Consider the following 26,815-nt stretch of genomic DNA (forward strand, 5'->3'; position numbering starts at 1 on the left):
TTAAAGTTCAGTTTCAGTGTGGCTTATTTTTCACTGCTAAAAGTCCAAACACTGAAGAGAAAACCCGCCAGTGGTGACAGTGACAAGGAACAAACTTCACTAATTAATGAACGTGAAGTGCAAAAAACCTAGAGAGAAACCCATGTACATCAAAACAAAAACAAAAAAATTGTTAAATAACCATTTAACCTTTAAAATTCTCTTAATATTTATGTCACCTATGTTCTCATGCTAACTAACCTATAACTTATATTCCCTCATAGACATTTGAATTCAACCAAACTCAGTATGAAATTGTTTCGCTGCTTCAGTTAATTCTGCTTGATATTGCTGTTTTTCCTTTAAATGTCACATCCATCAGGCTTTAATCACTTGTCTTTTCCACATCTTCTGCTTATGTATGAAAATGTCACATTTGATGCGAGCAACACTCCTCCACTGACTCTTAAAGGGTTTATTTATTTGTTGCGCATTCCGTTATTTATAAAGTCCATACCTGGCAGCAAAGTTTGTCCCTTCATAAGCCTCGTTGACGTTCTTATGTTTATATACTGTTGATGTGCTTTATGCAACATGCTTTATGAATTTGCCTTTAGGGTTCCCTTGTGACCATTGCAAATTGAATAGTGACAAGGGTGTATTGGTTCTGTGAGTGTGTTGAACTGTTTTTGTGAGGTTTTATTTATTTTCTTCTTTTATTCAGATGATGGCTGAAGCCACTTTGGATGCCCAACAGACACAGGCCTGGGATCAGTTCCGCACTATTTACAGAGGACCATCTCGGGTATGACTGACCAACAGTAACATTTCTTATCTCCCCACTTCTACTCTATACAGTTGAAGACATCAATATTGGTCACACACTTTATTTTGATAGTTCGTTGGTTGAATATATACTATACTATATTATATTATTATACTATATAAGTGTTACCAAATGATTAGGCCTAATGCAAAAGTGTAATTATTTGACTTTTTTTAAACATCTGAACAAATATAATTCAAAGGTTTTTTTTTTTTTTCAACACTTATATAAACGTGAAAATTATTTTGTCTTTGCCTTGATGACAGTACATAATGTTTTAATAATTATTTTTAAGGATTCTTCTAGTGTAAAGAAATATACGGAGACCCAGAAGTGACGTGATGGTGGAGGAAAAAAAATGGGTGAAAAAAAAAGGGTTGGGAGGAAAATAAAACGATAATAGGTAGTTTTTGCGTTATCTCACAAAACTGTTGTTCGACAAACACTTCATTTCATACATGACAACCCTGTTTTTGCCAGGATTCTCCCGTATTTTACCAATATATTTTATTATTTGGTATTTTCCCATATTTTTCTCATATTATTAATCTTGAAAGCATGTTGAAATTAAAAAAAAAAGTCTGAATTCGCTTTTTTTTCATTAAAGCTGTGCGTTGATCTGCGCCCCTCATATGCGACCTCTAAATCAGTGAATGCATGTATAAGCGCTGACTGACTGACTCCCAGGTCAGCTGTACACTGATTTAAAGAGGAGCTAAAGTGTAGGACAATTTGGGATTCAGGTGTGTGTTTAAACAGACAAATACACTTAATAAAATGTAAACATGCTTGCCTGGACGTCCTTCTTGTTTTATTTTAAACACAACTAATTTCCTCTTTAATGACCACAAACGGTTAAAGTATGCTTTCATTATATATTAGTGGTAAGTGACACCTCTGTTATCAAAAAAAAAAAAAAAAAAAATTTAAGAGACTCATTTGCTGCTCTTCACTTGTTTGATAACAGAGGTATCACTTTAAATGGCATGAACAGAAGCTAATCTGGGATCAGTTTATCATACAGAGTGCGACCGTCAGTCAGCGCTTATGAATTTACTGATTCAGAGGTTGCAAATGAGAGGTGCTGATCGACGCACAGCTTTAATGGAAAGAAAGTGAATTCAGACTTTTTTTTTTTTTTTAAATTACAAGAAGCTTTTAAGATTAGTTTTTTTTTTTTATCCACTTTTTTTTTTTATACACCATCACGTCCCTTCCGGGTCTCTGTAGAAATATAACTTTTTTTTTAAGAAATAAATAATGGGACACTGAAAAAATGTTATTACTCTGTTAAACATATTAGAAAAGAAAAAAATATATCATAGGAGGTGAAATAATTCTGTATTCTGCTGTAAATATAGTTGTGCTCAATTATTTACTGAATGTGCCACCTAATCTGTTTTACTTTATTTATTTATTTAATTCATTAATGTTACTAACTTTTTTGTCAGTGTTTTACCTCTGTCATTAAAATATTTTTGTAGTCTTTTATGTAGCCTTTTCAAAAGTAAGGGTCAGTGTTTTAGAAAGCACTATAAGATTAATTTTAAAATGTCATAAGTACTAAAGTTCACTGCTGTTCTGGAAAAGAAGCCTAGGTTCTTTTTAAGCTCTTGCATTCTGTTAAAGTTCTTCCTCGCAGTGGTTCAGTGATGAGATTCAGCTGTAGGACAATTCAAAAACTTACATCATTGCAAAAGCCAAGATTACATCAACATTATTTTCTTCAGCAATCTCTTGTTGTATTTGTGAAATATTTGTGAAATGTCTCAAATGCAGCTTTTCTACTAAAACTTTCTACTATTCTACTGAAAACGAAATCAAGTACTACAGTACTTTTAGCCATTTTAAGGTTAAAATTATTAGCCCCTTTAAGCTATATATATATTTTTTTTTTCGATAGTCTATAACTTCCCTAATTACCCTAACCTGCCTTTTTACCCTAATCAACCTAGTTAAGGCATTAAATGTCACTTTAAGCTGTATAGTAGTATCTTGAAAAATATCTAGTAAAATATTATTTACTGTCATCATAGCAAAGATCAAATAAATCAGTTATTAGAAATGAGTTATTAAAACTATTATGTTTGGAAAATGTGTTGAAAACAATCTTCTCTTTGTTAAACAAAAATGAAAAAGTATGGACAATATATATATATATATATATATATATATATATATATATATATATATATATATATATATATATATATAGTCCATACTTTTTCATTTTTGTTTAACAAAGAGAAGATTGTGTGTGTGTGTGTGTGTGTGTGTGTGTGTGTGTGTGTGTGTGTGTGTGTGTGTGTGTGTGTGTGTGTGTGTGTGTGTGTGTGTGTGTGTGTGTGTGTGTGTGTGTGTGGTGTGTGTGTGTGTGGTGTGTGTGTGTGTGTGTGTGTGTGTGTGTGTGTGTGTGTGTGTGTGTGTGTGTGTGTGTGTGTGAGTGTGTGTGTGTGTGTGTGTGTGTGTGTGTGTATATATATATATATATATATATATATATATATATATATATATATATATATATATTTTGTGAGTAATAGTTTATTTTATTATTGTGTGCGTTTGCATTCATAGATGTGTCAGTGTGTGGGGGTAAGGTAATTCTCCTCAGCTCTATATGTATATATAGATTAGAGAGCTTTACCATTAGATGCTATTTGTGCCTTTATTTCCACTCACAGCTGTTTATCCATCACATATGTACTTAAATGTACTCTTACCCGCATTTACACACCCCCTCATACACTTACACACATTTATAGAGCCTCAACTGAATTAAATGAAGCTCTTTGTTGACTCAATGCTGCTGGTTAAAAAATAAGTTGTCCCAGTGTCAAAAGGCGTCCAATAGCAGCAAGTGTGTTCTTGATTGAGAATGGCTATAATGCCACCATGTGCACATGCTATTCATTTACCGTGATCGGATAACACTTGACCTCATTAAGTACATTCCACTGGCCCCAATAAATTTGGAATTGTGCAATAATGTAAAATATAAAATACTTGAAGTTTATACCTAATCAGACTAAACTATACATGGTTTGTTCCATTATAAGTCCATTATGGGAGAAATCTAAGTACTTCATATAGGAAATAATGCCATTATATTGCTTTTTGCATCTGACCTCTTTAATAACTCAAACAAACTTGATCGATTTATTAGATAAGCCTAAAGAACCAGCTCACATATGTTTATAATAAGTGGACATATTAACACTGCAGGCACACACAAACCATGACTCATCTGTTTTTCAGGTTTGTTGATGTAATATTAAATTAGTCAGAAATAGTAAATGCCAAGCACACAAAAAGCCTGAGTAGTCTGTAGCCATGGTGACAACCATCCACTTTTGTTGTGTACTGTAAGCTACAATTTGAATAATTTAAGGAATTCACTCGACTAAGGCCGTACTCACACTATGTACAGTTGCCTCGAACCGAGCCAAAGCACGCTTGTCCCCCCTCCCGTCTCCCCCGACGGCCCACACTCACATTACATTCGGGCCTGGGCACGCTTACGTCATCGATGATCCGCTGTTCAGTAGAGAAGCGCTCTCGCTCAGCACAGTGGAGATTTCTCTAGTTATATTGTTTTAGTCATTTGGGATGAGGTGACACACAGTCAAATATTATGCTGAACAGATCCGCCAATTTTGACGCTCAAAAACAGTCATTAAGTCCTGGTGCTGCAGGAATTAGGAGGTTTGCTGAAGGTGCAGCTGTGGTGCAGTGAGGGGCTTGCGTCTTTAATAAACTTGGACAGTTTGCGTTCATTGAACGGTAAGAATGATTAATAAATCCATATGAAACAGTCCCTTTAAAGTCACGTCTAGCTTTCAGTTTCAGGCTTAGGCGCGTTTTGCACTCACACACAAGCGTACCGCGCCAAAGCCCAAGTGAACCGTGCCAAGTGAGCCCAATCCAGCGCACTCACACTTCTCAAACGTTCTGGGAAATGGGCCTGGGCATGGTTTGGATAGCATAGAGTGAGTACGCCCTTAATATATTGTCATTCCTGAAATGTTTATAGTGTGCACATTTAGGGGGTCACACAACGGATGTGCCGCTCGACATCATGGCGCGCCAAGTAGCGCCTTGCATTTTAGAATTCTAAACATAGATTTCTATCAGAGTACGCACATCGTCGCCACAAGTCGGTGGCTGTCCATTTCGCCTAGCTACAACTCAGGGCACAGTTCATAAATAATGATAAATGCTAATTAAAAAATGCAAGGTAAAAAGAGGCACAGAGGCTGCGATATCTCCTATATCTTTTCTCAGTTGTCAGGCACCAACATGAAAGTAAACTGTAGTGAGTTATAATAAATATTATAGTATTTTTTTAACTATACTGACACTGACCCCTCCAGCAGAGATAGAGATGTTGCACAATCAACTAAAATGTTTTAGTTATGTTTTATGTGTTGTGCAGTAAGTCGAAATATTGATTATTGTGACAAGCCTAAATCAGACATGAGCATTGTTATTCATTTTATTAAACATTACAAGATTATTGTAACTAAAATAATTCATTATAATTTTAACACAAGACTCTAGTAGCTGATGTTGATGCTATTGTCCAGTTAACTATCACACTACCAAGCCCTTATCCTCTGATGAAATAGGAAGTTGCTGCAGTTATCCAGTATCCCTCTCACACACTCTCAATCTTAACATCTGTCCTCAGCATTACCAGTTGAAGGAGATTGGCATTCTGAAGTGGTACAGAGAGACTTTTCATTATCAGCTACCTCCGTCTGTGTCATTTTTGTTTGTGGGGGGTGTTTGTGTTGTCATTCGTTTCCTGTCTCTGTGTCAGAATTCACACTCTTGTTAATGAGGATCAGTATTATCAAGATGTCACGTAATACCAAAATGATGATCGGGATGAACAGATGGAGAAATAAATGCGTCCATGTTCTCACTGTGCACGTGTGTTTAAGAATACATAAATAGCATGTGGATGATGCAACTATGAATGATTGGATTTTAATGACCGGCAAGTTCTTATTTAAAAAAAATTAAATAATTTTATTACTTAAAGGTGCAGTAGTTGATCTGCCAAAATGCTAACAAGATCTAGCCTCCTGAAGTCATGAACGCACTCCCAATAGATGACCATACACAACCTTATAATAGACAACCACAGAAATATAAAATCAAATTTGTTGACTGATTTTAACACTTTGTGTTATCTATCATAATTGAGTTATTCATCAGACAGACTAACATTTTTTTTGTCTTATGCCTTACTCAGAATATAAAAATACATTTAAACACATTTAGATCATTCACTTTAATCATTACTATTTCAATGTGAAGAGACTTTTAACTAGCACAGCAAAAATGTTCCTAAAGACAATCACCTGCACCTTAAAGTTTTTTAACATTATCATTGAGAATTTGGTTAAAATGTTTTCGGGTTTTTTTTTACTAGGGTAACTAGGGTTGCCTTTAATTGGTCAAAAAGGAACAACATTGGTTCAGTTAAATAAATTTTACTTCAGTATACAATGGGTAAAATAAGTTTTGGATATGTCATAATTTGTCCTGGTAAATATATATTTTAAAAGAGCTATTGACATGAAACCATGTCCAGATTTTGTCCATGTCCAGCCCAAACATACAAACAATAATGACGTCAAATGTCCAAAATATCATGCATTTAAAGTTTAAAGAAAGAAGTGATTTATTCAAATCCTTTGGCGATGGAGAATTAAATCACAATTAAATTAACAACAATGGTTACAATGATTTACACTTTATATCTGCTTCAGGCATGAGAAGTTTTGTGATCTGGAGGAAGAGGTTTTATAAGCCCAAGACATTTTAGTCTTTGAGTTTGGCAGACGTAATGCGTATGGCAAAAGGGGGTTACTTTTCTAGGTCCCAAATGTCCCCAAAGTCTAGAGCTAAATAAAAAGTAAATCATTGCTTAAAAGAACTCCTGTAAAGGGGTCATTCTTTTCTGAAGTCCACTTAGTCAAATTTGTGTTTTAGTCAACTGTTGCATCGAGGCTATATGAAGGAATTAAGTTATCTTATTAGTTTGTATATTGTAAAACCTAACAGTGAAAATCTCTAAATTAAATTAGTTAGCTTAACTTATCATTTTTAAGAACGTTACCTAGACTTAATGAAAAAGAGTTATGGTAACTTGTAAACTAATTAGATTAAGCAGAACTCAAACCAAATGAGTTATGAGTAAATTTGTTAAAAAAAATTTTCTGTTAACTGTTAACTCTCCGAGAAGCAATACCAAACCTTATATAATTTATTTACAGTACTCAAACCATTTAGTTTTTTTACTTAAATGGTTTGCCACAGTCGGTTTTTTTAAACAGTTTGAGCTAACTAAACTTATCGAGTTTTACGGTGTACAGATATTAAGTGGATTGAACATAAAACAATTAAATTGTGTCCATAGAATCAAGAATTTTTGTTTTTATTTTAAATAAGTAGTTTAAACAAACAGCAAATATTTTTTTGAGTGTAGTTCATTTAAAAATATAAGCAGATATTTACAACTTTTTTTTTTTTTTTTTGCTTGTTTGGCCCAAAAATATAAACTTTTAAACTAATAAAATGGTAAAATAAAGTTGTAAAAACCCTGATATGTCATCAGATATCTTCTGCACTGTGAATACTTCTGTATAAATGTTTGGGTTGTTTTAAATCTTTAAATCTTTTCTTTGTTGGCCTTGGAAAAAGTAAATTTTTTAAATGTTTATTCAGTGCTAGATGCTTGCACAAAGAAAGAAAGACAAGTTTGATGAATTACTGTTAATAATATTACAGGTTGAATTATGTTTTTCTTTTGGTGGTTTGAAAAGGTAATGTCTATCCTCCTGTACATCCTATTTTTGTACAAATATACCAAAAGATTAAAATATGATTGCTTATTTCTGAATAATTTAATTTCACATTTACAAGAAACCATCTCACTATTGTCCAGGTTAAGTTGTCTATATTACATTATTTTCTTAGCCTAAAATTGAGTTAAACATGGACAAAGCCCTAAAATCTGCTATTTTAGGACTGTCCTCAATGCTTTTCTGGGTTAGTATATTAGGGATAGGTTATTTAAAAAACTCTATGTAGAAAGCAAAGTGTGTGCTTATGTATGCACAGACTCACGAGTTGCTCTTCCCCCAGTCTAAACAAACAGCTGACATCTTTTTTTTTTTGTTTCTGTATGCAGACTCAGTGTTTGATCAAAGCTGAGAACTGGGCACAGAAATAAAACTAGAAAGGGAGATGGAATACAAGTGGGCTTTTGAAAAATCACATTTGTAAGAAGGCAAATCATTAACCAATAAAATCCTCAGAACTCATTTTAAAACATTGAGGAACATTTTGATGTCTTTCATAACAACTATTTTATCTTTAAGATTGTATGTAAAGTTTTTTTTTTTTTTTCTCATTCACTTTCCAGTTTCTGCTTTTGAGCTCCTAGACTCTCAGCTCTTGGGTTGACCTTTACTGTTAAAGATGTGACACTGGCAGTGCGAGTTTGATCAGCTTGACTTTCTCCCCACAGTCCCTGTGTTCATCAAGCACCCTCTGCCCCATCTCTCCATCCTAAAATATCTGAAAAAGAGGCCAGCTTCCCGTCCATTTCAGTGCTTTGCTCTCTGGAATACTATATTCTCACTGATGGCATTTCCATAATGGCTGTACTGTTCAATCTAAATTTAGTTTTATGGCAATCAAGGCTCCTCTTATCAAAAAAAAAAACAAAAACAACCAATCAAAACCAACCAAACAAACATTTTGTTTACATTGCAATCTGGTCAAGATGCATTTGAAAGCTTGTAACGTTAAAAAAAATGAATTTAACACATTTAGATTAAATATGGTTCTGTTACTAGTAATGCTGTCTTTCCCTCATCTCTGTACTGTAATTTATCTGGAGCAGAGGACACTTTAATGCCTTTTTCACCCATACTCATAGACGTCTGCAGTCTATTTCCAGTCAGAATTGTTTTTATTTTCTCTGTTAATGTTACAGCTTTCACACTGCACACAGTTGCAGCTTTGCCATCAGTATTTAATAGGCATGATTCATGAAGCTGGAGATTCTCGAAAGCTTTTGATTAGATTTGATTGGTAAAGATCTGATGTCATTGTTTTTAAGCACACTAGCTTATAGATAATAAAATTGAACTAAAGGGAACATAAAGGGATAACAAAACTGAGAAATATGTTATCATGTACTTTTTCACAAACCAGTTTGAGTGACCGACTTGTCACAAACCAGTTTGAGTTTCTTTTATACGTGGAACACAAAATAAGATATTTTGAAAAAGTATTTGTTTACTATAGAAGTCGATGGTTTCTTGCATCCTTCAATATAAAATCTTTTTTTGTGTGTTTGCCAGTGAAAAAACAAGCACATAATGGTTTGGAACCAATTGAGAGTGAGTAAATAGTGTGTAATTTTTTTATTTTACTCCCTTTAAGACTAACATAAATATGGCAAAAAACATGAATAAAAACATTCATTTTGATTTCATAGTAATTTAAAAGGTCTTTTTTTTTTTTTTAGAGCCATCGTCTAGCAGCATCCATGCATGCTAATGTGAATTTGATGGTGTCATTTTCACTTTTTCTTTTTGCAACACTTTGGAAAATGAGGGCATTAAACCAGCTGCATGGTATTAAACAGGAAAGTGAGAGAATTATTGATGCAAACTTTAACATTAAGTCCTGATATAAAGCACCTGTAGTGAGTTCACACTTTAATGTTAATTCTGTTTAGTGAATTATAAATCAAGTTCAGTTGGTTTTTAACCAAAGTTAGGTTTGTTGTCATCAAAGCTAAATTTACTACAGAATATTAAATGTGTTTTTAAACCCCAACTGAACAAGCTAGAGGCAACAGTGGCAAGGAATATAAGCTCCACCAGGTGATAGAAATGGAGAAAATGCCTGGCGCATTCAGGGTTGTTGTAGATTTGTAGTCTGTCAAGCAGGTTAAAGGAAAAACAGCTTGTAACAGGGTTATACTTTCTTATTTCAAAGGTAGTAGGGGTCTGGAATGGATATACATTTTAATCACTTTAATAAATAAATAAACCTTTGATTGATCCCATGATTCCCCTCGTGTAAAACTAAAATATTAGTGCCTTAATTTGACCACCATTTGACCCAGATTGAGGCACTTTGCGATGTTTTGCAGTAGAGCTACCTTGGGCAGATTTAAGCCCCGGTCAGATCACATGATTTTTATTCTTGGTTACAAAAGTCACTATGTCAGATCATGCAATTTATTTATTTTCTTTTTTTTTTTTTTTTTTTTTCTTGATAAAATCTTGAATTGTCGTGGGTAGCAAATGTGCCAGACTACACGTTCCTTCATGATCAGTCATCCTGTGTTTTTTCCCAAAGCAGTCACACCTTGCTATAACAATATATATATATGTGTATATAATATAATTTTTATCTTGTTTTCAATTTTTTTTTTTGTCTTATTTTAATCTCTAAACACTGATACATGCAGACAACTAATAACTTCATTATTTATGGGCGCTCATTAGAATAGGTGAAGCAAGTAGCAAGTTCATTGCTGTGACACGATATATTTCATGGAGGCTGCATGAGAGAAAGCGCATACTGTTTATTTTCGTTATTGTACAAATATGCAACTTTGGTGATATTGTGTGTAAATATATTTCCATGGTTATATAGACCAGATTCTAGTATTGCATAAGTGGGGTCATTATTTTACCGGGGTAAAGTGGAGCTTTTCTTGGCAAGTTAATGCTTTATTGTTTAGTAATTACATTTCATAGTTATAAAATACATTTAAAGAATATTTTAACACTTTACGTCGTGAACTATAGCACATTACACGAGAAAGAAACAATTGAATCTTGTGTCACAATGCCCATTTGTCAATCATGAATTCCCATGACACCATACGTCCAGGAAATCATGCCTAAATCGTGTGATCTGACCGGGGCTTTAGTGTAAATAGCTTCTTCCACTCTAACAATTTAAACAAAATATTTCATTAGAATTATTCATATTTTATGGACTGTAGTATTTATTTGTTTTTAGTCATCAAATTTAATTAAACAATTCAAATTTAATTAATTTTCTTTTCAGCTTAGTCCCTTTATTAATCAAGGGTCACCACAGTGGAATGAACTGCCAACTTATCCAGCATATGTTTTACGCAGCGGATGCCCTTCCAGTTGCAACCCATCAGAGGGAAACAATTCAAAGATTAATTATTTAATTAAATATTTATTCAATATTTATCTAATTTATGATCGGTTATCGAACGTTATTTGTTCTTCAAGAAAATTGCAAAAACTAACGACACCATTTTTTTCCCATTCATGCCCAGCATGCCCTTCCGCTAAGCCACTGAAGCAGCTTACAACATTTTAATGATATTTTGGCAAAATTGAATGAAATCACTGAATAAGATTTATCTTGCTGAATGAGACTCAAAGGTTCGAGTCTGAAAAATGATCTGAACTTTAGTTTCTTGTCTAGTTATTTTTATTATTATTATTATTATTATTTATTATCACTGGTGTTAACCACAGTGAACATCCTCCATATTAAGATTGTGTATCTAGCGAGCCCCGCTAGTCCTGGCATGACACTTTAGAGATAGCCAGTGTGTGCAGGGTCATAACACAATCCTATTTCACCCTTTTTCTCCCATAATTTCCTGTTCTTTCTCCACAGTCTCTATTATATTAAAAAAGAGCCAAAAGTAATATTTGTGTTTAATAATTTTCACTGCCATGATGATGTTTAATCCTTAAGAACACTGTCACCTATTAGAAAACAGACATTAAATCTATTTCAGTCTTTCTATTTCTCATATCATTGACCCTGACCCTGTGTATGAGTGACAGAAATTTACTCTTATTTATCTGCAGGACATTATGTTAGTGAAGGTCTATACAGGATATGAAGAGGCTGAGGCTAGGCTCTGTCACTGAATACAAATCCTGTATTGAAATATGCTTTGTTCACTCTGTGTTCGCTCTGGCTTATGGTCAATGCATATTTAATCTTCTTCTGATAAACTTATTTTAAACAGGTAAACCTCACAGATGGCATTATTATTTCCACACAGCCATGTGGAGTAAGAAATTAACTCTATTTCAATTGAAAACCAATTGATTGCTATTAATTAACATTCCGCTGACCAACAAAGAGAAAAACACCTGTTCATGCACTTCCATAAGATTAAAATAAAAATAATATTTTATTAATATAAAATTAAGTCATGTTTCTAAACTCCAAATTAGCATATCATAATTATTACTAAAGTCATATAAGAATAAAGATTTGAGTAATGGCTGGTAAATAAAATTGCTTTGCCACCACCAAAGAGATTAGAAATAAAAATAAATAAAAATTGTGAGAATTTAAATATCTGTTCAAATAAAAACACATATTTTAGCTTACAATAATGTTCCACAATACTTACTGTATCTTTGAATAAATCAGTGCTTCCTTGGTGAGCCTAAGAGACTTCTTACCGACTTTAAAATGTGGGGCACTCTGTGTTTTCCCTGTAAAGCTTTTGGGTGGGACATGAATCGACATGGCCATCTCCCACAAGGCCTGAGAGTCAGGTAAACACACATCAGTCTTTTGTGCCAACCCCTCAGTTACTCACACAAGCGTCCTCAAGAGTTTTATTAGAAGTGTTTGGTCAGCACACACACATACACATTCCCAATAGGCTTCCCATAATTAACACAGCAGAACTACACAGCCCAGTTCTGTGCTCTTTAATTAAACCATAAATGATTTCAAAGGATGAGTAGATAGGAGAAAAAACTGAGCATCCAACAAGGTGTGCGTTTGTGCAGTTGTGGTTTGGCTGTTGTTCCTTTGTTTGGGTGAAGATTCTAGAATTTAGGCTTGCAGGAAACTGAACCAAACTGATGTGTGTATTCGTGTGTGTAGACCATTTTGAGGCAAGTAAACAAAAGTACTGGACCCAACATATTTTCTGTTTTACAGTTTTAATTTCTAGGGCTTCTGGGAATCCAAAAAGAGCCATGTTTTGATCAATAATGTCATGGTTAAGATATGATTGAAATTTCTTCGTTACAGTCATGAAATATTTTGATAGCAAGCAGGAAATGTTCATGGGCCAATGACATCACCACATTGTTTTCTGGTACCCCAGTTGCCGAAAAAAAAAACATAACATTACGTTTTTTTTTTTTTTTTGTTTTTTTTTACAGTGAGGGTGCGTGCATTAAAATCAATTTTTAAAATGAATGGGAAGAGTAGTAGTTGATATTTTTTAAAGATCCTGCACCTAACAATACCAATTTGGCACATGCATGTTTGGGTATGCATGTGTGTGTGTTTATAGCATTAATTTGAAAGCTGCCAAACAGGCACTGGCAATAAACTCAAGTCATGATTATGTCAGCAGTTGCACATGTGTGGTTTGAATCTTTAAAGTGCTGTCTAAACCTTTTAGATTTGCTGATTGAGCTAAGTGGAACATTTGATTTTGACCTAGAGGAAAAGAAACATGTGTTTTTTTTATGTGTATGCATATGCATAGTTTAGTGTCATTCTGAAATATGTATGTGTGTACGCATACATGTGTATGTGTGCACAGTGATCAGCATAATTGGGTACAGACCATTTTGAAAATGAATGTTTTTATTTATTTCTTTGTGAATATAGGCAATGTATTTTGGTACATTTAAACAAGACAGATTTATTAAACAGATATATTTGTTAAAATAATATTTTAGTCACCAAACAGATTTAGATATTAAAAGTTAATTAAATTAAATTCAATCAAAATATTTCAAAAATAAATTACAACCTACAATTTTTAAATTTATTTTTTCAAAAAAAAAATGTTTTCTTCTCTTAATTTTTCCTCTTTTTTTACACTTGTGTTAAATATTTTTCTATAATATATACATTTGGCTGTACTAGTTTTTTGACCGTTATTGTAAGATATTTTGTTAGAATAAGCTTCAGATTTGGCTGCAGTACTGACTAATCTAATGTATATGCACAAATATAATATTCAATTACTTCCTATTAAAAATATGAATTTAAAGGAGAGATTTATGAGGGGTGTACTTATATATGCTGAGCACTGTATGTGCATGCATGGGTGTCTGTGTGTGGGAGGCTGTCAAGAGTTTCTCTGATGCTTTGTCAGGGCAGAGCTTTGATTGCTTTCTTTGAGGTCCCAGTTGGTCCATTTTCCTTCAATACAGCAGTTTCAGGGAGAAAGCGAGGAAGAAGAATAAAGCCACTGGAAAAGATATGTACTGTATATGGAGAGAGATGAGACAAGTCTGTGATAGAGTGATGTAGAGCTTAAAGAAAGGGTGACAATGAAATGACAGAGTTTAGAATGAATGAATGAATGAAAGATGCAATTTAAGTGAGATACAAAGACTAAAATTAGAGACGAGAAGAAATTATGGATTTTGTTTTTGTTTGAAACATACATACTGTATTGAAAATCATCTCCCACACACTTCTAAATGTTGTTACCGAAAACTAACACAAAAAAAATTCTAGCTTAAATGGACGCATGATTTACTATATGCATCTTTACAACCTGGCAGCCAGAAGCAGTTTTCTAATTAGCTGAAATTTTTTTGGCATCTATTTAGCGATACCCATTCTGCCTAAAATTAAAATTTTGTGTTGCCAAACAGCTTCTATGACATAGTTACGCAAATCTGCAGTGTAACCTTCACTTTTTTAGCTATTGAGAGAAGTCAAACAAATGATGTAAACTTTTCTGTCTTATCTATTATAATATCATGTAAATAAACAACATAATGTGATAATCAGTTTAATTATCATTCAACATTGCTAACATATAACGTTTAACACTAGACAGTATCTCTAAAGAAAAAAAAAAAAAAACACCAATGCAACCAAACATGATAAAATCTATAAACAGTGAATCACTCTACACTCCACATGACTCATCACAAATAATAAATCACAAACTAAAGACTAAAACTGGAACTAGACAAACAGTTGTATGGAATTTGGCATAACTAAAACTTGACTTGTAAATAAAAAATACATTTTAGTTACATTAATACTTAGGGCCGTTTATATTGAAGTTGATATTTAGCCGCACGATGTTAGTGTTTCGTAGCATCTAATTTGCGCCCAATGCTCAACCCCCAACCTGGAGGACCAGGACATACACCACGAATAATTTAATTACCCAATTCACCTATAGCGCATGTCTTTGGACTGTAGGGGGAAACTGGAGCACCCAGAGGAAACCCACGCAAACACGGGGAAAACATGCAAACTCCTCACAGAAATGCCAACTGACTCAGCCGGGCTCGAACCAGCAACCTTATTGCTGTGAGGTGACAGCGATACCCACTGTGCCACTGTGCTGCTCCTAACTTAATAATACAGAATACAAAATTTGAGAATGCTTATTAACAAGTGTGTAAACAAGTACTGTATATATTTGATTGTCTATTAAACAAAATACAATAGACGTAAAAATGTGTATTCCTTCAGACCCATGGTATTATTATTATTTTCACTTGTACTCAGACAGTAGTAATATCAACTAACCAATATATTTGAAATTACAGTTCTAGAAATGTTTAAAATAATTTTTTTTTTTTATCTGTATCTATGCATTGGATCTTATAGTATGCACCATTACAAACAGAAATGTGAGTTCATATCCAAGTCTTTGACAGCTCTCTGCCAATGTAATTAAAATAAACCACAGTTTTCACACAAAGACACACTTTTCATGCAGTGACTCCATATATGACTCACCCTGAGAAGCTTCAAGCTGACACACTCAGAAGTGCAGCACATGAAAACACACGCAGAAGTGTTGTACTGTATGTGTCTGTTTCTATAAAAGTAAACCTTCCTTAAACAGATACATTAACATTTATATATATTTATCCTGTAGCTGCAGTATATGATTTATATTATTATTATTATTATTATTATTATATGAAATGAATTAGTTTTGACATTTACATGTATCCCTTCATGTGAGGTTTTTAAGAATAAAACCTTTTTTTTAACCACATGATTTTCTAGGATTTTTATCATGATAAGTCTCGTTCACTAAGCAATCCTACGCATCAATTTTTATATTTTATCTTGAATATATTTCATTATATGTTGTCAAAGTAAAATAAAAGTTGCATTATCTCTTAAGCTGCAAGGTATCAGTCAGTATGTTTACACCAATACTCTGATTTTAAAAATAATTAAGATAATGCTCTGATTAATAGTCTACCAAGTATACAGCGTTTTTTGATTATCTTAATCTGACTAAAGTCATAATCGTAGTAAACACAAATAGGGCTCTATTTTGAAGATCTAGGTGCAAAGTCTAAAGCGCATGGCACAAATGCATTAAGGGCATGTCTGAATCCACTTTTGCTATTATAAGGACGGAAAGAAACGCTCTGTGCCCCATTGCATGGTTTGACAGGTTTGTGCTTATTCTCTTATTCTTTTATTCTCTTGAATTATGGTTGTGTTTTGAGTATAACGTGCATTAAAAAAGTCAGAGTCTAATCCCCCTTTCCCATTAAGAGTCAGTTGCACCACGCTATGGTGCATTTGCTATTTACATGATGGAATTTGTAAGTGGAAAAACTGAGCACTTCATTAGTGAAAAAACAGTTAAACAGACCATCTGCAGCACAAGAATAAAGAATGAGCCTCCTTCATTTGGCCTCTTTACTTTCTCTTTCTCTTTACATTTATTCTTTACTCCTTTAAATTTGTGGATAAAGAAACGTTGTTGTACACACGCCGCTGAGGACATCCATAAGCCTACATATTTAATTTAGTTAGTTAAGCATTAAAGTTAGTTAAGCATCAAATATTTCATTTTTGTCTAAAAACTATTTCTAAATACATTTCTAATTTCCAGCAAACTAATATTTTATGTTCCAGTTATGTCCAAACACGTCTTATTCTTGTGCCCCATATAGTGACGTATATAGTCTCCAAAACCTGACAGGTGGACAAATCTAAACTTGTTTTTATAAAAAAATATATACAAATATGCATGTAATAAATAATACTGCAAATAAAAATTACATTATACGAAAGATAATTATCATGAATGAATTTAAAAAAGGCATGGAGGTAGTGTTTTTTATATGTATGTAAAAAATATTTTTTATACCAAAAATTTTAATCCTTTATTTTTTTTTTCAACTGTAAAGATATTTGTATATTGCTCTACATCCTGTGTGTGTATTAAGCAATGTGTAAGTGTTTGGACCTGCATAGGTGCGTAACTAACGCAATCTGCGCTGGACTTTAGACCAGCTTTTACTTGGTCAATGGCACAATCTACTTCAGTTAGTGAACAGCAACATGCCAACAATGTGCTTTAACACACCTCTAATTTAGACCAGCAGGCCCATAAGTCCACAAAGTTGCACTAATCGATTTGCTATTTAAACAACGTGGTGCAAAACATGAAAATTGTACTGGGTGCGCTGGTCTGAAAATAGGAAGAAATTGATAATACAGCCAAACATGTCTTGTGCCTTTTTGCACCGGGTGTATGATAGGGTCCTAAGTGTGAGAAATTCAACTGCTGTTGAATAACAAAATTAAAAGTGAAACACCCACAATCATATATGGTGACATGATGAACACCAACTGTTTTTACATGAAGCGTCAGAGAAAACTTGCATCAAATGTTGACGTAATGACAATTATTGAACTATGGACTGTTACATGTAAAACAGGAACATAAAAGGAGCATTCAAAAAATAACTCAAGTAAACACCGTAATCATATTATTGTATCATTTGTATTAAGGCAACTAATCAGATTTGGTTTGAGATAATGTTATACAGTACAGTTGACAATAAGAGGTACAGTATATGGGGATGGTTTGGGTGTGCCTTATGCAAAAGATCAACTATATGCTGCTGCCTATTTAGAATATTCCATATTCACTAACATTAGGTCAAATCTTTATGAATTAAGCATCATCTCAGTTTGGTCTCAAAGAAAATTGAGATTTTATTTTTAGTCACATCGCCCTGCTTGTTATCAGAGTACTATTGTTAGGATCCTCCACAGATGTGTCTCAGGCTTGGTTAGCTGAGTGTAAAATTGCTCATAGTAAAGAACGAGGACTGTTACTGGCGTTAGACGTGCCCAGACTTCATACTCAGTGTTTAGCTTGTTTGCTAACAGTATGGGGGAAATAATAAAGCCAGCGTTGTGACAGAGGTGATGATTAGCCACTAACGTGCTCTCCGTGTCTGTATTTACTTTTATCTCTGTCACTCTCTGCTGCTTTTGCTTAGCAGGTGTCCGGTTTAGATAGGAAAATGAAAGAAAAAAAAAGAAAAGAAGACTGAATGAGGAATAAAACCGGGTCTAATAAATGCCTGTCTGTTTTGAAGACTGCTAATAAGCAGCATGAGTAAGCGGATGATGCAAAGAAAAAAAGAGTGAAATTAAATGAGTAATGCTGACAGAAAAAAAAAGTTGTACAGAAAGGGTAGGAAGTGAATGGAAATGAGGAAAGTAAATGTGAGTGAGACGAGAGAGAAAATGAGAAGATAAAGATGCAAAGGAGGTCTTCAAAGTGAGGCTGGAGAAAGAAGGATAGATTATTCTGTTTGATTCATGCTGTTTCGTTAAATGCGCATTGATTGCTCAGGCTGTAACAAGGTCCCTGCTGAAAATATACACATTAATGAATGACTCTGGACAGGCTAATGCTGCTAATGAATGGGAGTTGGTTACTGAAAATATGTCTCTTTTTTTTTTTAAAGATCATGTCACTGTGTGGTGCAACACAGATTCTTCTACTTGCTATACTATCCTGATCTCACAAGGACATGTAACTATTTTACGAATTGCAGAAAAGTGGCCAATTTATTCCTCTTTTCAGAGGTGTACCCCAGACCCCACCCTTAAAGCGCACTTATTTTACCTCTATTTTACAATTAATATAAGTCTTTTGTGTCTTCAGAATGTGTGTCAAGTTTCAGCTCAAAACACCCACCAGATTATAGATATATTATATCTTCCAGAATATTAAATCTTCTGCTTTGAACACAGCTGTTTTTGTTGCCTGTGCCTTTAATGCTAGTTCTCCCTGCCTACCGTTCCCACGTGCCTGTCAGTGTCCCCATCTCTGTTTGATAAACAGCACAGTGACAGACATGAAGGAAGCAGATCTCACATAATGTTTGTGAGAAATACTACAAGAACTTTCCTAATAATTATTTGATGTATTTGTTGTAAATTTGCAACAATGAGTCACACACAATGTTGTTACAAAGTTCATGTACGCACACACACGCACAGCACATGCATTTAATTTTACACTGTTTTTGCATGCAAATGGGATGGCATACATGTTAATATACAGGATTCTTGGACATCTGTTATGGTAATGTACAAACCTGATTTAATACTCACAAACCAGGATTGAAGCGTCTTCTTTTATAATTGCACTGACATGCGGCTGTGGTGATAAAGACGGTAAAATCGCTGTAATTCATTACAAACATAATTGTTTTAAAAACATTTTAAACTTGTAAAACTCTTGATCACATTTGAGAATGATTGATGATCAAAGCAGCTAAACAGATCTTTTAATCCCAGTTGATTTGTGCACATTCAGTCTTGTTGATATCATTACATGCGTTACTAAGGAGACATTTCAATTTCTAGCTGTCAATCAATTAAGTGGGAAACTGCACTTTTATTTCACGTTGCGGCAGGCCTCAAAATGGGAGGAATTTGGATCATATTTTAATGTCAAGAAATTTAAAAAAAGAGACTTATTTTCTTTATATCACTCTAATATAATTTGTGGACACACTATACCTACACACAGTTTTGTTCAAACAACTTACAAGAGATTTTTATCATAGGTGTCCTTTAACAGGGTTTCCGCGGGGTCCGAAAAAGTCTCTAAAAGTCTCAAATTTAAAAATCTAAATTTAAGGCCTTAAAACTCTTAAATTCGCCTTTCTAGGTCTTAAATATTTTTGCACAGGTCTTATTTTTGCGATGTCCATGTAATGCTATATCTAATGCTCATTTAAATTCTTCTTTGTTGTTGTTGCTAGGTTTTCGTGGTGTTGTAACTCTTTATTTCACTAGTTCTATTGTAATTTGCGGTATTACAACTACAAAAATTTCAACTTGCAATAGCCAATCAGCTTTCTGTTATTAAGCTCTGTGTGCGCGGCGAATGTGACGTCATCGTTGTGTTTGCGGACGTTCGTGTTGAGTGCGCGCAACATGATTTTGGCTGGTAAAGTATGGCGTTATTTCACTGGCAAATGTCATAAGCACAGTTTTATAAGTTGGAAGTGCATTTATGTAATACAAGAGAGTGAATATCTTTGCTCATGCGCCGGTTTCCTCTGTTTGTGGACAAAACTGCTCGCGAGCTCTCAAAACACTGGTTGCACATTTGCGAATGATCTGCGGACGGTCTATTTTAGTATTATAGTATTTTAGTACTATAAATAGTGTAATAACATAAATCATATCAAAAAGCATGAAAGGAAGAGGGAACTGTACTGAGAGCGAGCAAGCATATATGCGTGAGCAGTGCTTATATGAGAGTGAGAAAATTTGCATGTGAGCAGTGTTTTAGGTTTGAGCGCTCGCACGCAGTTTTGTCGACAAACAGAGGAAATCGGTGCAGGAGCAAAGAAATCGCTCTTGTTACATGAATGCGCTCTTGGCTTGTAATACTGCACTCACGACATTTGTATGTGAAATAACGCCATAGCGGAGCTAATGGATTTTATTGAGACTCCGGTAAACAGTTCCATGGGTGTAAATCTGATATAACAGTAGAGGGATGGGGACAATAAATATAAAATGTCTTTTGAGCATTTTTTTGAAGGGGACACAAATAATACAGCTGAATTCTACTAATAAACATATGTCCCCACATTTAATAATGGTTCTATCATTATTATTAATATAGCATGGAGGCTACATCATTATGATATTCTCAAAGTTTTTCTCAGGTTCAATGACAAAGCAAATTTTTCTTCAAAACTATTTATTGCAATGTTTGTTGTGTAGTTTACAGTCAATAGACTGACTCCTGAAGCAGAATAAATGCAGAAATAGACGTTTTCCATACTCATAATAATTATCTTGTTAACATTACACTTGTTAAATTGACCGATCATATTGTAAATCAGTGCGCCTGTGAAGTACATCTCCTAAACAGCCACAACTCTGAAAACATAAAAAAAATTGTTCACCCTCCAAAAGTATTGTCATTATTCCTTCAACTTGTACTTGTACTTGGCGTTTAGCTGCACTGAAAAATTATCTTATATCCATTTTCTCTATCATTTTATCCAATGTATGAAACTGCAATGCAAGTTTATTTATACATATGTGAGTGTGTGTGTGTGTGTGTGTGTGTACGTGTACAGCAGGTGAGGTGTGGGAAGCACGCAGTGGGCCAAACCACTCTGAGGAAGAGCAGGGGGAACTCAACTGTTTCTAAATGCATTTTAAATAATAAATGTGGTTTTTTTCTACTTATATAATTATTGTAAGTATGTATATACATATATTTTTTCTTAGTTTTTTGGGGGGGGCAACCTCAACCCCAAACCTCCCTCTGTTTATTTATGCCCATGAACAGTCCGCGCGGCGCCACATTTAATTTGAGTTGAATATGAGACAGTTTAAAGAGATTTTGTCTGAAATCTGTACCGACATCTTTATGATCCGTTGATGTGTGATCATAGGGTGAACCAGTTGACCAATAATTCTTGGCTAGAAATTGCAACCGCAGTGGGAAAAGAGGAAAGTTTTTGTAAAAGTTTGAAAAACCTGAGAGATAAGTTTGTTAAGTTTGTTGTTTGTTTTCCGAAGTTCAATAGTGCATCTAACCTGTCTTTAGTACTGTTCAATTTGAATACATTTATTTTACCACCAATTTTGTGATTTTAAATTTTCTCGCATGTTTTAGATATTGCGATATAGGTCTTAAATTTAATACTTAATGGTCATAAAAAGGTCTTAAATTTGACATTATGCTATCTGCAGAAACCCTGTTTAAAACAAACAATAATTGGGGGATGAGCAAATCATACTGAAGTATACAAATGAGATTGTTCAACTTCATATAAATTTCTATGAGATTGTGTTTGCTACACTCTAAAATGCACACAATAAAGAAATTTCAGCAACATGTTCAGTAGCATGCATTGACCTCTGTCGATAGCACTGTGATGTTTACAGAACAACTCATTATTGAGGTCACACTTTACAATAAGGTTCATTAGTTAATGTTAATTAATGCATTTACTAACATGAACAAACAATGAACAATACATTTACTACTGTATTTGTTCATGTTAGTTAATGAAAATACAGTAGTTCATTGTGAGTTCATGTTAACTCATGGTGCATCAATTATGATTAATAAATGCTGTACAGTAGTTGTTCATGATTAGTTCATGTTAGTAAATGCATTAACTAATTAACCTTATTGTAAAGTGTTACCATTATTGATTATTTAGTTCAGTTGAATCGCACAAGAGTTCGTTTTCCCTCTTGGTGCGGTTCGTTTGGGCAGGTGTGAATGAGGCAATCGCACTCGAGTGCACACCAAAAGCAGACCAAAAAAAGCATACCGAGAGGTAGTTCCTGTACAGTTTCAAACGAACCCTGGAGTGGTTCGTTTGAGGTGAGAACATGATCAAAACTTAAACAGACCTAACCGCAAAAAGCACTCATATTTGGACTAATCCAGCTGCCGTAGTCCGATGCACTGTGTCATTTTAGAATGTGGAGGCAAGATATTTGTTCACAGCACTTTACCAACTGAGAGAGAGAGAGAGAGAGAGAGAGACATTACCTGATGGATCGTTGATAATATTTCCGGAAGATGACCATGTTGCAGCTTAGCTAAATTAATTCACGTCTCCTCCTGAAGTGACGTGCGATGCGTCTTCGTCGTTTGCAATGCCTTAAAATCTAGTTTTTCTCTAAAAGAGATCATGTAATGCTTAAAATGTGTGTGAATGGATAAGACTGAGCACATTATAAAACATCTGAAATGTTGTTTTGGCCATTATAAAACGCCTTAGCATTTCAGTATTAATGTTATTATATTATTAATGACCTCCAGAATCAAGAGTGCCTGTGCTCCGCGTCTGACACCTTCAAACGCCACTGTGCGCTCACTGCTTGTCAGGATTGTCTTCTGAGTCGCATTCATTTAGAAAAGATTGATGCAGCTTCACCTACTGCAGCAAATGTAGTTTTTACTGTTGATATTTGGCGCCAGTTAATCAGGAAGTGATGATTTTGTTCGCTTTGACTCATTGGATGGAAACGATGCTTCATTCACACAACTTGTATGGGATAATCGAGTTTTGCGCATAAAGTTTATTCGCATTTTTGGATGGAAACATAGCTAGTGTCTGGACCAAGTGAACCAAACTACAGATGTGAAAGCACCCTAAGACAGAAATCCCATCCGGACCATTTTTTCTTCTGTTCTGCTCAGTGAATTTCCAAATATGAGTTTCAAACATTAGCACAATCTCTGTAGACTCATTTAATCTATTTCAAACAGAACTCTATATCTAACAAATTACATTTCAAGTGTATTTCACATTTAGGATTTCACAAATCAGTTGCAAATTCCATAGTGGATTCAATCATTAATTCATTAATTTTTCTTCGACTTAGTCCCTTTATTCATCTAGGGTCGCCTCAGCGAAATGAACCGCCAACTTATTTTATTACTTTGTAATAAAAGGAGTATGAGTAAAATAAGTAAATGATGTTTTGGTCATCTATATTTCCCCTTATGTAACGGAAGCCAGTTGGTGATCGCGTAAACCTCACTCCTCGGATCCAGCGACAAACAATGTTCTGCAATCTTTTGCCTCCTCAGAGCATTTGTCTCCATTGCCGGTATCCCTGCTCAGTCCGGTGGGATTACATTCACATAAACCGTCTTTGGACAAATATGATGTTACACATTCTCTATCTTTATTAACTCATTCTTCCATAGACGTAAAGTATTATATTGACAGCTAAAGAATATAAACGTAAGAGAAACAGCAAAGGAAATATTATAATAATACAAAATAGATAAACATAATTATCAGGGCTAAAAACCATTAAGAACAAAGATATGCAAAACCAGAGAGATTTTATGAGAATGAAACACAAAACAGTTTACTTGGAACTGTTAGAAAGAGTGTTCAGGTATGGTTTAAGGTTGGGCATGGATGGGATTTGTAATTAAAAATAATTTAACACAACGTGCGAATGCATTAAAGGAGCCTCTTCAGTTATTCATACAGAACCGTCTAATATTTGGCATAACCATAAGGGGTTATTAGACTATAAAGTGTTTGCGCTGTTAACGCGGCTATGTCAGGATCGAGATAGGCTATATATTTTCATTATTTAAATTATTATTCTTATGATTATTAATATTATTATTTTATGACATTTATTTAGGCTATTGCGCTTAAATAAGTCATCCGTGATTCTAAATTAATATTTATCCTGCCTTTCTCTTCTTTTTTCTAATTTTTGGGGTTCTGCCACGAGTAAACATTTGCAAAATTTTCAGTTTGTATTATTCAACAAGCTTTTTATTTTATTGCTTTTGGCATTGATTTTGTTCCATTCATATGGCAATTAATGATTTGGCGATATATGATGCGTAAAATGCATGTTTATGGCATAATTCATCCAGTAATAAATCAAAATATATTCACATCGCTAACCTGTATGTGGTTTCACTTTTGTGCAACACAAAATAAGTTATTTTAAAAAATGCTAGTAGCCAGATAGTTTTGGTTAACTTCAGTTGTTAGCAGAGTTTCAGATCTTCTTTTGTGTGGATGACTGAAGATAAGTCTAGTCAAGTAAAATTTATTTTTATAATGCTTTATGCAATGCAAATTATGTCAAAGTAGAACTGCATGATTAATCAAAGGTGATTTCATGCGCATTTTGTCAGTAAAGCTGGTTCTGTAATCTGCCGTAAATGTCCAGCACCTGCTTTCTGGAGCAGCTTTACTACACAAAGCCATAGTTTACTGACATTAAGTAACTATTTAATCAGCACTATTCTGAAATAATTCTAAAAATAATAATTTTAACAGCTTTTTGCATTACTTTTCAGTGATCTACCTCTCCTTTTTAAATAAATAAAAAATCCTATTTAACATCAGGTCTTTACTTTCATAATAGTTGAGTATAAGTCAATCATTCATTTTCTTCTCGGCCTGGCCCCTAATTAATGCAGGATTGCCATATCGTAATGAACCGCCAACCTATCCAGCAGGTTTTTACGCAGTGGATGCCCTTCCAGCCGCAACCCACCTCTGGGTAACATCCACAAACACTAATTCACACTCATACCCTATGAACAATTTAGCCTACCTAATTCACCTGTACCGCATGTCTTTGGACTGTGGGGGAAACCGGAGCACCCGGAGGAAATCCATTCAAACGCAGGGAGAGCATGCTAACTCCACACATAAACCCCTATTGACCCAGCCGAGGCTCGAACTTGCGACCCAGCCACCTTCTTGCTGTGAGGCGACAGCACTACCTACTGCACCACTGTGTCGCCTGAGTATAAGTCATTCTAAGATAATTCTAAAGTCATGTTATTGTTAGTCATGTTGAATAAATAAAAGCAGTTAAATCCTGTGTTTGATTTCTTTTGCGGCATATTTGCATTTTCAGTGAGAAAGCACGCCCTTTGGCCTGTAGATGAGATTTACTACTGATCACAGGGCCATGCTTCGCTGACAAGATGTGCATGAAAATCACAGCTTTTTCTAAATAAACATTTTGATTTCATTTTAATGTATCATGCAGTCATATTCGAAGCAGTTTTGCAAGGATGAACATGCAATAATAAAAATTAGGCCTGTGTTTCATATTTATGAATCAAATTCAGTATATCAAGCACATTCAGTTTAGCAGAATGTTAGTTTTGTTCCAGTTGATGATCCGTTCAGTTCAATGTGAAGATTTGAGGATTTTTGCCTACTTTGTGAACTAAATCATGTGGTGTTGAAAAATGATTATTTTTTTGTACTGTTTAATTTGCTTGCCAAGACATAAACACATTTTTCCCTAACATTTGTGATACACTTTGCTGTCAGTATTATATACGGAATGTGCTTTTTTGTTGTAATTAACTATATAAAAAATGTTGTTTTATTTATAAACTGCTTCTAAATTGTTAACATTACCATGAAATGTTCTACTGCTGTTGCCCTGCCAGTATTTTCATTTCTGTTTCTTTGTTTTTCAGCTTGCTGTTCTGACAGAACTCACCCATTCGCATGGCACTGAGAGGGCCGGTTTGTCAAACCCTGCCCATCCAGGAACAGGAAGCATTTACCACAGCGAGAACTTTCAGTTAAAGCTCACTCCTCCGCCACTGGTGGAGGAATAGATGACTCCGTCCACTGTTACCAATCTTAATAAAGCACTACCATGTCTGTACAGAAATAATGTTTGACATTGTGTGTTTTAAAAAACTAGGAATGCTTTGTTAGTCATCATTAAATATATTCAAGGAACATTTACACATTGCTACCTGAAGCATACAACGACAAAGAAGGTGTTATGGATGGATAAGCCTGCATTAGTATTGTAGCGTTCACTACGGATAAGAACCAGATGGTGGTAGAAGCTTTGCATTTTTAATGAAGAACTGTTGGGCTACTGTTTTGGCTGCAACCCATTCAGTACAACAGAACTCAAAGTCAACCCATTGCTCAACTCTCTACTTTTACCTCACAGCCCAAAACTCTAATATATATTTAAGGTGAACTTGCACTGACAACTAGAACCTTAAGAAACTTTAATAGTGCCATTACACTCACAAGGAAAAAACTAATTTCATAACAATCATGTTCAGTACTTAATTGCACACAGCAAGGATTTAATTTAATCACTATTCTTCAGCTTAGTCCCTGATTTATCAGGGTCACCATAGTG

General features: G+C 34.3%; 1 protein-coding gene across 3 annotated transcripts in view; it reads left to right on the plus strand.

Annotated features, from left to right (window-relative positions):
• vps8 (VPS8 subunit of CORVET complex) overlaps positions 1–26,323 on the plus strand; it is a 233,276-nt gene extending 206,953 nt beyond the window's left edge. For all 3 annotated transcript variants that reach the window (XM_073949180.1, NM_001080616.2, XM_073949179.1), the window contains 2 exon segments: positions 704–784; positions 26,124–26,323. In XM_073949180.1, coding sequence (XP_073805281.1) covers positions 704–784; positions 26,124–26,267 — 225 coding nt within the window. In that variant the 3' untranslated portion in view covers positions 26,268–26,323.
• The last annotated feature ends 492 nt before the right edge of the window (positions 26,324–26,815 follow it).

The sequence above is a fragment of the Danio rerio genome, chromosome 1 (assembly GCF_049306965.1).
Source record: "Danio rerio strain Tuebingen ecotype United States chromosome 1, GRCz12tu, whole genome shotgun sequence".
Taxonomy (NCBI): Eukaryota; Metazoa; Chordata; class Actinopteri; order Cypriniformes; family Danionidae; genus Danio; species Danio rerio.